Source organism: Canis lupus, chromosome 6 (assembly GCF_003254725.2).
Source record: "Canis lupus dingo isolate Sandy chromosome 6, ASM325472v2, whole genome shotgun sequence".
NCBI lineage: Eukaryota > Metazoa > Chordata > Mammalia > Carnivora > Canidae > Canis > Canis lupus.
Genome location: NC_064248.1, coordinates 51,775,348 through 51,787,994, shown reverse-complemented (window position 1 = coordinate 51,787,994; position 12,647 = coordinate 51,775,348). Strand labels below are relative to the sequence as shown.

The 12,647-nt window shown below is 33.6% G+C and overlaps 1 protein-coding gene across 4 annotated transcripts in view; it reads right to left on the bottom strand.

The window, feature by feature from the left end:
• Positions 1–12,647, bottom strand: part of DPYD (dihydropyrimidine dehydrogenase) — a 796,351-nt gene that overhangs the window by 576,930 nt on the left and 206,774 nt on the right. For all 4 annotated transcript variants that reach the window (XM_025417538.3, XM_035718273.2, XM_049111637.1 and 1 more), the window contains one exon: positions 8,470–8,631. In XM_025417538.3, the coding sequence (XP_025273323.1) occupies positions 8,470–8,631 (162 nt within the window). The remainder of the gene's footprint in view (positions 1–8,469; positions 8,632–12,647) is intronic.

Genomic DNA, 12,647 nt, shown 5'->3' with positions numbered 1-12,647 from the left:
AGTTATCATCCCAAATCTCAGAAACCTATTTTTATATCTTAAAGCTCTAGATGGTAATAGTTTTAAAATAGACTAAAATAGGCTGATGAAAATCATCTAGCAATTTATCCTGTCCTAACAGTTTTATTATCAATCATTGTGCTAGCAATGAGTATTTTTCATAGATTTCTAAAGCTTTTTGGAAAAGAACATCAGATATTTAGTGAAATCCATCAAGACATTATTTTCTATTAACCAGTGCATTAAGACCAAAAGCAGAGACATAAATCAAGCCTTAACAGATATTACTAGTATTTGCAATCCTGAGAGCAACATTTCACCAGGGTACAAACTATTGATTTTATTAATGTTTAATGTATATTTTTCATGTACATCTTATTTATTTTATAAATAATTATTTTTGTATAAATAGTATTCACAAACTGCTAGTAATACTGATAATAAATAGTAGTAGTATGGAAAAATTTTATTCAAAGACAATTCAAGTTTGGGACAGAGAGGCAAGTGTGAGATATCATTAATCTAATGACTATTCTCTAATCCATATTCTATTTATAAATGACCTGCAAAAGGGATTAACCATAAATATTGGTTATCATTCATTATCATGGTAGTTTATCTTCATTTCAGATTAGATACATGACCTGATAGATTTTATTGACCACTTTGCCAAATTGTATTATAAATGTGCTAGACTCATTCTTAAATTTACTTATAAACCAGCTATCATCATCAGGCTTAGGCTTTCCAAAATAAAACAAACTTTAGATATAATCTTGAGCTCTAGGGCCTGTAATAAAATGGGCCCCTTTCAGGGTGCAGTATTTAAGCTTTATAGTAGTGTTTTTTGCAATTTTTCATAGAAGGAACCAAAGTTTATCATCTTAGGCCCCTGAGTCCTAGATCTACAATACTCCTTCACTGGCCAGAAAAATAAAATAAAATAAAAACTTTTTAGTAACATGCATAAACAAAAGAAAACAACAAAGCTACATTCATCTTTTTTTTTTTTTAAGATTTTATTTATTTATTCACAAGAGACACAGATAGAGAGAGGCAGAGACCCAGGCAGAGAGGGAGAAGCAGGCTCCATGCAGGGAGCCTGATGTGGGACTCGATCCCAGGATTCCAGGATCATGCCCTGAACCAAAGGCAGACTCTCAACCACTGAGCCACCCAGTCCCTACATTCATCTTTAATATTGTGGTTTCATATCACACAGAAACCTCATTATGTGAGTTGTGAGGTACAGTGACTGAGGTAAATTTTACAAAGTGCAATACTGTGAACTTATGGCCCAAAATCTTGGGTTTACAGTGACTTTGTATCGATGCCTTATAGCAATATCTGCAAAAAGTGAGAGTTTGTGAAATGATGGAAATTAACGCACTAGATTTGTATTCTAGATCTGCCTTTATTAGATGTGAATTTGGGGAAATCAAATTTTTTCATGGAGTTCCTTGTTGCAACGAATGGACATGATCACATTTACCTGAAGGGTTATTTTCAAGATTAGTCAAATTCTAAGTGAAGTACCTAACACTGTCCAGTGCAACAGAAGTTTGTTTAACGTTAACTATTTTTTAATCACTTTGATCCTTACTTTCCTCATGTCTGGAATGGGAAAAACATTACCTAGTTTAAGTGTCTCAAGGGTGCTTTATCAACATTTTAAAGTGAGATATCATAAAAATAGAAGTGCTACGCAAGTATGGTATACTTCTGTAACTCTATATTTTCCCCTGCTTTATCTTTTCCTTTGTACAAAGGTCTAATCGCCTCTAAAACCAAGTGACAAAAATTAATGAAGGCTGAATTATCAGTCCAGGGGATGCTAAGGTAAATGCGGTATGTATTATTAAGTTTGCTACAAACTTGTAGTTGTTGGCTTGTATTATTTCTTGAGAAGTGTTGTAGTTTCCCAAGACCTGTAGTTCAAAAAAGCCTACAACACTTAATTCTAATCAATGCTCAATCAATGTTTGTTTGATTAACTGAATCCTTACCTAGTGGAAACTTATTACACTGGCTGTTCATACAAGACAGTCTGCCTGGGATAATCCTGGTTTGTGCCTGCTGTCCTGAATTAATTATTAATAATGTCCTTGCTCACTCTCTAAAGTATCTCAGTCATTTGATTATCTTACTTATAAAGCAATCAACATAACACAGAGAGTAATTCCAATCCTACAGTGTATGTACGTTTTTTTATATAATGATTTTATTTTATTTTATTTTTATTTTTTTATATAATGATTTTAAATTTGAGAATAAGATTTATTCTTTTTCTTTATCTCTATTTTCCTATTAGACAAATTATACCACAAAAATATATTACTTGAAAGAGAACATGCAATACTGTTTATATTAGAATGCATATTTCTTTTTTCTCCTCACTTACATTTTTAGAAGACAAAAATTTAAGGCTTTTAGTTACCTCCATGTTCAAAATGAAGATATGACAGAAATAATATGTGTCCTATTAAATCAAAATTAACTCAGGTCATAATATTCCTCTTTCATTCACAATTCTCCAAAATATTTACTGTAGTATTCAAGCAAAATATAAATATTGACATAATTTAAATAATTATAAAATATCTCTTAATGTAGGCTTCTAACACCTGCCTGTTTGAATTACATTACTGTATTTTTTCATTGTATTATAGGCAACTGATCAATTTAATTTGAATTGTGTCTGACCAGTAAGATAAAGAAATAAAAAAAATAGTATATAATAGTGTATAAATAGTGTATGATGGTGGACAACAATTGGGTTATATGAAATGAAAGGTGATATAAAAAAACCTGCTGAGAGATACAGGTAAAAAAATCTAAAGAGTAATCCTGTTCCCAGGAAGTCACTTGATTTAGTTCAGAATTCTGTTTATCAGTTCCATTCCTAACTAAAAGTATAAAAATAAAACTAAAGGTGCAGTGTCAAGAAGTATACATCTCATAAAATATATATATATATTTAATAGGTATTTAAAATAAATAATCTCATAGAATATTTATTGTGAACACCAAATAATCTTTTTAGAGAATAATTCCATAATCTAACGCATTTCTAAAAATTCATAACTGAAGAAACAATTTTAAGTAGTGAACTTATGGCCCTCATTCATCTTAACATTTAAAGTCAAACTTCAAAACCTTGGACTTTTAACTTTAGTTTCTTTAAACTGACTCCATAACTAGTTAAAAACCACAGAAGGGAACTGATTTAATATGCAGCTAAGTATGACAGTTTATTTTTCAAACTTTAGAAAATGAGTAGAAAGATGTGTTCTCATTTCATTCTCCTTTTGCAACAATTGATTAGTTAAGTTTAAGAAACAGTGAAAGTCCAGTTGGTCCATATGGGTGATTAATGTAATGATTTCTTTAAAATTCAATTACATACTCAAACACATTTCAAAAAAAAAAAAAGTTTCAAAGGTTACACTTGTTTAGAGAAATTTTTTTTTTATATTTTTAAAGATTTTATTTATTTATTCATGAGACACACACACACACACACAGACACACACACAGAAAGAGAGAGGCAGAGGGAGAAGCAGGTTCCATGCAGGGAGCCTGATGTGGGACTTGATCCCAGGTCTCCAGGATCAGGCCCTGGGCTGAAGGGGGTGCTAAGCCTCTGAGCCGCCCGGGCTGCCGTAGAAAAATTTTAAAACCTTCATGAGAGTGAAAGGAGAATCCAGTGGATAGTCTTTCCACCTTTGTCAAATATTAGTTGACCATAAAGTTGAGGGTCCATTTCTGGATTCTCTATTCTGTTAACTGATCCATGTGTCTGTTTTTGTGCCAGTACCACACTGTCTTGATGACCACAACTTTGTAGTACAACCTGAAATCTGGCATTGTGGTTTCTTTCTCAGCTATGGTTTTCTTTTTTAATATTCCCCTGGCTATTCGGGGTCTTTTCTTTCCACACAAATCTTAAAATAATTTGTTCCAACTCTCTGAAGAAAGTCCATGGAAAAAAGACAGTCTCTTCAATAAATGGTGCTGGGAAAATTGGACATCCACATGCAGAAGAATGAAACTAGACCACTCTCTTTCACCATACACAAAGATAAACTCAAAATGGATGAAAGATCTAAATGTGAGACAAGATTCCATCAAAATCCTAGAGAAGAACACAGGCAACACCCTTTTTGAACTCGGCCACAGTAACTTCTTGCAAGATACATCCACGAAGGCAAAAGAAACAAAAGCAAAAATGAACTATTGGGACTTCATCAAGATAAGAAGCTTTTGCACAGCAAAGGATACAGTCAACAAAACTCAAAGACAACCTACAGAATGGGAGAAGATATTTGCAAATGACATATCAGATAAAGGGCTAGTTTCCAAGATCTATAAAGAACTTATCAAACTCAACACCAAAGAAACAAACAATCCAATCATGAAATGGGCAAAAGACATGAAGAGAAATCTCACAGAGGAACACATAGACATGGCCAACATGCACATGAGAAAATGCTCCGCATCACTTGCCATCAGGGAAATACAAATCAAAACCACAATGAGATACCATCTCACACCAGTGAGAATGGGGAAAATTAACAAGGTAGGAAACCACAAATGTTGGAGAGGATGCAGAGAAAGGGGAACCCTCTTACACTGTTGGTGGGAATGTGAACTGGTGCAGCCACTCTGGAAAACTGTGTAGAAGTTCCTCAAAGAGTTAAAAATAGATCTGCCCTACGACCCAGCAATTGCACTGCTGGGTTTTACCCCAAAGATACAGATGCAGTAAAATGCCAGGACACCTGCACCCCGATGTTTATAGCAGCAATGTCCACAATAGCCAAACTGTGGAAGGTGCCTCGGTGTCCATCGAAAGATGAGTGGATAAAGAAGATGTGGTCACTGTATATAATGGAACATTACTCAGCCATTAGAAATGACAAATACCCACCATTTGCTTTGACGTGGATGGAACTGGACGGTATTATGCTGAGTGAAATAAGTCAATCGGAGAAGGACAAACATTATATGGTCTCATTCATTTAGGGAATATAAAAAATAGTGAAAGGGAATAAAGGGGAAAGGAGAAAAAATGAGTGGGAAATATCAGAAAGGGAGACAGAACATGAGAGACTCCTAACTCTGGGAAATGAACTAGGGGTGATAGAAAGGGAGGTGGGTGGGGGGTGGGGATGACTGGGTGACAGGCACTGAGGGGGGCACTTGATGGGATGAGCACTGGGTATTATTCTATATGTTGGTAAATCGAACACCAATAAAAAATAAATTTATTAAAACAAAGAAAGGAGAATCCATACAAACTATTATTTTTAAGTTATTTTATTGAGGCAATATTGTTATACCTAATTGAACTAGGAAGAACGCCTCCTAGAGAGTCAGAATCACTCCATAGTCTATATGTTCCATAGGCACACACAAATTTCTGAAGCAAGGTCACTGCTGATTTGGGGATAGCAAAGGATTGAATAATAATGACAAGTAGAACAACAACAACAAAAAAGCAGCTGGTCTCCTGATGCAACTGCAGGCTATTCTTTGTGTGGTTTATTTGTATTCTATTATGATCTCTATGTTCCATATGCCCATGTTCAAATTGAAAAAGTAAAAGGTATGGATTTAACCAATAATGGCAAACTGCGAAGTTGATATTTTAAAAATCACATAAATTACAGGAAAAACAATTTTGAAAAATATCATACTATTTTAGTCTGCTTTCCTAACCTTTCCTTAATTTGGTTGAAAACAGATTTGTATTTCTTTAAAGGTCAAAAATCAATCATTGTTTTATCAAACAACCAAAATAAATAAAATTATTTGCATCATGTTCTGCTTCAACTTAAGTGTCAATAGTTTAGTAGTTCGAAATAATAATAGTAGTTTGCACATTGTACTTTCTCTTTTCACTAAGAGTAAATTAATATGTTGTCTATCTTTGGCTTATCTTCATAACAATACTGACAGTTGGGTAAGTTTAAGTAAACCTCGCACTGACTTATGAATAACAAAACTTTTTAAAGTATCTTGCCCTAAGAGGCCAACTTAAAAAGAGAAAAAGAGTTTTTCTTCACAGTTCCATTACAAAACTTATTTATAATTCGACAGATATACTTGAAGTTACTGTTTTATAAAGTACAATTGAAATGTAAAAGTTAGATACATTCCTATTTTAAACTCCATTATTCACTTACAATGCATTTAATGCAATCCTAAATGATGCTATATCTTAAACTAAAAAACAAAACAAAGCACACACATACACAGCAAAAGAAAACAAAGAACTGCTTTAGGAAGGGGTGGAAGCAGTTCATTAATAACAAGTGAGGGTGAAAAGGGGGACTTCTGCAAGATGGTGCAACAGAAAGATCCTGAACTCATCTCCTCCCATGGACACACCAAATCTAAAGTTACATATGAATTATTTCCCTCTGAGAAAAATCAAAATACTAGATGAACTTATTTTCCACAACAAAGGTTAAAAAGACCATATTGAGACAGGTAGGAGAGTAGCTATGGTCTCAAAAAACCTCCTGCTGGGACAGCAACACACCATAGAGAGGGATCTCACCAGTATGGCGGTTCCCCTGGGTGTCACATATCAAGTACCCCAACCCTTGGGATCCGAACCAGAGAGATGAGCCCCAAAACATCTCAATTAAAAAAAACAGAAAGTCCAAGGGACCCAAAATTATAATAGTTTTTGTCAACTATACCTCAATTTAAATCAACAAGTGAGAGTTCTCAGAAGAATGATCTCTATCATACAAGTCACTGACAAAGTAACATTATTTTAACTCCTTTTGTTTTGAAATGCAGTATTAATTTATATATATATATATATATATATATATATATATATATATATATATAGTATGCCCTTTCATTTACTACATCCTTACAAGCTTGTCCTGTTATAACGAAGAAGCAATGAGTCCCCAAAGAAAGATGTCGAAGAACTGAGGTTAATCTTCTCTATCAACTAAGGACTTTCCCAGGTTGTAAAGATCATACCTTACAATGGTCAGGTAAGCCTAATGCAATTTTGAATTTGGTAGAAAAGAAATTAAATCCAACAATTTATTGGAACAACTCACAACATCAAGTTATTTCTATTTTCTCATTCCTAGGAGCCCTTGCTTAGAATTAACTTGTCAGAAAGCAGAGAAGGAATAACTTTGATTTATTACTAAAAGCAAAGTGAGACTTAATCTTGAGGGATGTTATAGGAAGGATCCTAAAAGGAAAAAATATGTTGTGTTTGAGTTGACAAAACCAGATGGGGAAGTCATTAAGTAAAAATCTAGTGTTAACAGGCATTTAATTTAGTCTTTTAGCCAACTGACCCTAAGGACTATACAATCTTACAGCAACTCGATATATGTTGATCATTTAAATGATACGTGGAAAATAACCTGGTAGTTGACTCCAAATAGGGGTTACCAGAGAGCATAAGATGTCCTAGAGTATCAGTCATTGACAAAGGATTCATAAGAGAGAGAGCTAACCTGCGTGAATAAAATGGTTTCATTTGGGATCCCTGAGTGGCTCAGTGGTTTAGCACCTGCCTTTGGCCCAGGGCGTGAATCTGGAGTCCTGGGATTGAGGCCCACATCCCTGCATGGAGCCTGCTTCTCCCTCTGCCTGTGTCTCTGTCTCTGTCTCTGTCTCTCTCTCATAAATATTTTTTTTAATGCTTTGATTTTATTATAAATCTGTATCCAAATAACATATCTGCTTCTAATCTAAAAGTTTATAAAATTTCACTTAAAAGAATATTATTCGGCGTTGGGTTTTTGAAAATTCTCTAACCCCTATTACTAAAATAAATAAATAAATAAATAAATAAATAAATAAACAAATAAATAAACAAATAAGAATAAATGATGATGTATTATTTCAAGCAATAAACATTAAAGAGAATTTCAGGAAGAAGAATCAGTTTGGCCTTTTTTTTAAAGATTTATTTTTATTTATTTATGATATAGAGAGAGAGAGAGACAGAGAGAGGCAGAGACACAGGAGGAGGGAGAAGCAGGCTCCATGCCAGGAGCCCAACACAGGACTCGATCCCGGGACTCCAGGATCACGCCCAGGGCCAAAGGCAGGCAGGCGCCAAACTGCTAAGCCACCCAGGGATCCCCAAGGTAGCTTTTTTATAATGGGGTCTCCCTGTCACACTCCAATGCAAAGTTAATGAATGAATTTTTGTTTCAGACCCTCTAATTTTTATAACTTCCACTCAATATTTTAATAACTTTCTGGGATTGCAATTAATTTGATATATGGCTTTATGAAGCTTAATTTTTATAGCCATTACTAAATAAAAATATTATTTAGGGCATACAGCACACATTAGCTGTGTATCACACTAAAAATTTGGGATATCAAAGGAGCACCAAGGATTAAAGTTACTTTAAGATTTTTGTGCTGTAGAGGTGGGTGGGAGAAAAACAGTATGTACAGCTTACATACCTCAGTAGCAAACTGCTGCAATCCACCAATATTAATTGGTCCCTCTTCAGTGGCATATAAATTGCATCCACCTACACAAAGATCGGAAGTTGGACATACCATTCCACAGGTCAAACCAAGTGGGTTGTCGGAAAAAATCATCTTAGCAGCTCCATAATAGTTCTACAAAAATAAAATAAAATTTTATTATGTAACAATTTTATTATGCACCTTACACATTCAAAATATAACCTAATTTTGTATTAGGTAGTTGAGTTGAATATTAAGATATGTAATAAGATGTAGAGGTTACAATACTGTTTACCATCAGAAAACATCAAGTAATAACTAGCCGAGTACCTAACATACAGGAATATTCAGTATATGGTGTATCAATAAATGAACAACTAATCAATTTGGAAAATTGAAATTTAAAGTATAAATGTTCTATAAATAGTTTTCTTTCACAAGGCATCTAACTATACCCTGAGAAGAATTATCTCTTTCATTTTTAACAAAGGTAAGAAAGATAGATTGAACAAATTTAGATAGATTAAATCTTAAAAATTTTAAAAACAATCAAACAAAAAGGTTATCCTCCACTTAACTAAATTAAAAGCATCTAGGGCCCTCTTTCCCTTTCTTTCATCTTGCTGGTCCAGAGAGACTATATAAATGGCACTCTGTGTTGATTATCATCCTTCAATTACATACTATTAATGAAAGATGCAGATGAAACTGCATCTTATACAGGCAGTTCTGAACCAGACCCTGACGTGCTCATATCATCATTACTTCCTTCCATACATTTGGTTATTAGAGAATAACTTAGAACCCTACTAATTTTATCAAGAGTTTTTAGAACCCAATGTGTACATACATTGTACAACGATATCATTATTGACTAAGAATGAACAACTTGAAGGTTGGGGGAGTATTTCTTTCTGCTATCAAAACTAAGAATTGGACCTGACCAGCATTCCTCAAAACTGTCAAGTACATCAAAAAAAAAAGGATGATTTTGAGAAAATATAAAACTCAAGAAAACCCAAAGGAAACATGACAACTAAATGTCATTTGCTATTCTGGACATGATCTTAGATCAGGAAAAAAGGCACTAGGTAAAAACTAAGGACATCTGAAGAAAGCATAGTTAGTACTAAATCATAAATAATGTTTCATTAATTATAATAAATGTGCTACTGTAATATCAGATATTAATAACAGAGAAAATAATGTGCAGGTCTATATGGGGACTCTTTGTATACTGTGATCTATTTCAAAAGAATCAAACTGGCATTCCATAACTGAATAAAACATTTAAAAATAGATCTTAATGCATGGTTTTAGTGGTAATAGTGGTTTAACAGTATTTGTCTTATTCAGTGTGTCTCCTTAGCAACCAACAATAACATCTAACACATTAGAATGGTTCTTCAGTATGTATTTTCTGAATACATAATAGGAATGTGTTATTAAATTCAACTTATAAGTAAATAAACTGGGATAGGAAGGGTAAATAATTTGCCAAAGGATCACAGAGCATATATAGTGACAGAACCAGGATTCAAAGCCATATATATGACCACATACTCCTAAGGACCAAGATATACTCTAATACTAAAGAAAACTGTTCAATACTGAATAGGTTATAAAATTTAGTTACATTACTCTTCAGATATCTTGATGTAAAACACACACAGCTGTTTTCAGTATAAACTGGAGAGCACATAGCTAGCTCAATAATTATACTTTATATTTTATTAGATGATTTTTTTTGTATATTTCCCTTAGCTTTGACCTTCCTGTCAATTTAACGAAAAATTAAAGTAAAAGTCATTTCATCTTCACTTGAGATTCATCCATTTTTTTCCTCAAATTTGGTCACATCTGCTACTGTCTTTGTGAAAGTCTTTGTTAGTGTCACTGATAAGGAACAACTTGTAAAGCACTATGTGGTCAAAGTATAATTTTCAAAAGTTAACACCAGATTCTGTTACACATACAGAAAGAGCATGTATCAAAGATGTACTTGACTCATTAATGAATAATGAATCATTAAGATAGTAAAGGAGATTCAAGAAACATTTGAGGATAACATAGGGAAGGTGATTCAAGGAGCATTTGGGGCTGACATGGCTTAAATACTGAATTATACAAAGTATTTAACAATTTATACCAGTTTTTCACAAATACTTCCAAAATATACATATGGAATTTATCCAAGAATTCAGGGTTGGTTTATTATCCCTTAAATCAATTAATATAACGCACTGCATCAATAGAATAAAGGACAAAAATCACACGATCATTTCAAAAAATGCAGAAAAGCATTTGACAAAATCCAATACCTTTCATAAAAAAACTCAACAGACCACAAAAAGAAAGCCATTAATTCACTTTAGAGGTTAATAAAGGACATCTAATCAAAAACCACAGCTAACATCTTTATGCTGAAAATGGAATGCTTTTTTCTACAATTAAGAAAAATACAAGGATGCAGATCTATCCAGAATAGTACTGGAGGTTTTATTTTATTTTTTTAAATATTTTTTTTATTTATTCATGAGAGACACGGGGGGCGGGGCAGAAACACAGGCAGAGGGAGAAGCAGTCTCCATACAGGAAGCCTGACGTGGGACATGATCCGGGGTCTCCAGGATCACACCCTGGGCTGAAGGTAGCACTAAACCGCTGAGCCACCAGGGCTGCCAGTACTGGAGGTTCTAAAGAAGTAAAAGCTATTCAAATTGGAAAGTAAGAATTAAAACTATTTCTACTTGCAGATGAAGTGATCTGTATATCGAAAACCCTAAAGTCCACTAAAAAACAGCACTATAATGCTTAATTTTGTGTGTCAACTTGACTGTGCCATGGGATGCCCACATTAAGCATTATTTCACCCCAAAATAATGGGTGGGCACATAAAGGCATTTCCATATAAGATTAGAATTTAAATTGGTAGACACACCAAAGTAGATTGCCCTCCCAGTTATCTATCACTCAACTGGGTGGACATCAGCCAACCAACTGAGGAACTGAATAGCACAAAAAAGACGACAGGAAGAAAAATTCTCCATTTTGGAGCCTACTTTATATATATAGAGAGAGAGACTTATATATAGTCTTAGACTATATATAGTATAAGCATATATATTTTTTTTCATGTAGAACACTAATACAGCACTAATAATAATGACTATAGCCAGTTGCATGATGGACATAAGATCAACCAATATACAATAAACAATTTTATTTCTACACACAATGTATAAAACAATGAACAAAACAAAAATGAAATAAAAAATAATTCAATTTATAAAAAGATCAGAATACAAATTATCTAGACTATATTTACAAAAAAATGTGTAAAACAGAACATTGCTGAAAGAAGTTAAAGAAGACCTAAGCATATGGAAAGACAGCTCATGATTATGAATTAGAAGACTTATTATCAGGATATTGATAGTCCTCAAATTTATCTACAGCTTCAGTACAAGCTCTATCAAAATCTTAGCAGATATTTTTTGCAAAAATTGGCATACAGACTCTAAAATTCAAATGAAAAAAGCAAGAAATCCAGAACAGGCAAAATAGCTGTGAAAAAAGAAAAATAAAGTTAGAAGAATCACACTGACTAATGTCAAAACTTACATGAAGCTACAGTAATCAAGATACTGTGGTACTGGCATAATAATACACATAGAGACCAATAGAACAGCATTGAAAGTCTAGATAGAAACCTCATTTTTATGTTCAACTGGTTTTCTGACAAGAGTTCCAAGACAATTCTATAAAGAAAGAATATTCCCCTTAAGAAATGATGTGATAACTGAATATCCATAAGCAAAAGGATGGAGATGATCTCTATTTTATAGCATATCTAAAAAAATTAATTAACAATAGATTAAATGTTAGAAATAAACCTATAAGCTCTTAGAAGACAGTATAGGAATAAAGTTTTAAGACCTTGGATTAAGCAATGGTTTTGGGCATAATGACAAAAGCACAAGCAACAACACAACAAAAAATAGACAATTCAGGGATGCCTGGGTGGCTCAGTTGATTAAGGGTCTGCCTTCAGCTCAGGTCACAGTCCCAGGACCCTGGGATCAAGCTCCGCATCAGACTCCTGGCTCAGTGGAGTGTGCTTCTATCTCTGCCTCTGCCCCTTCTCATGTTTTTTTTTTTTTTTTCTC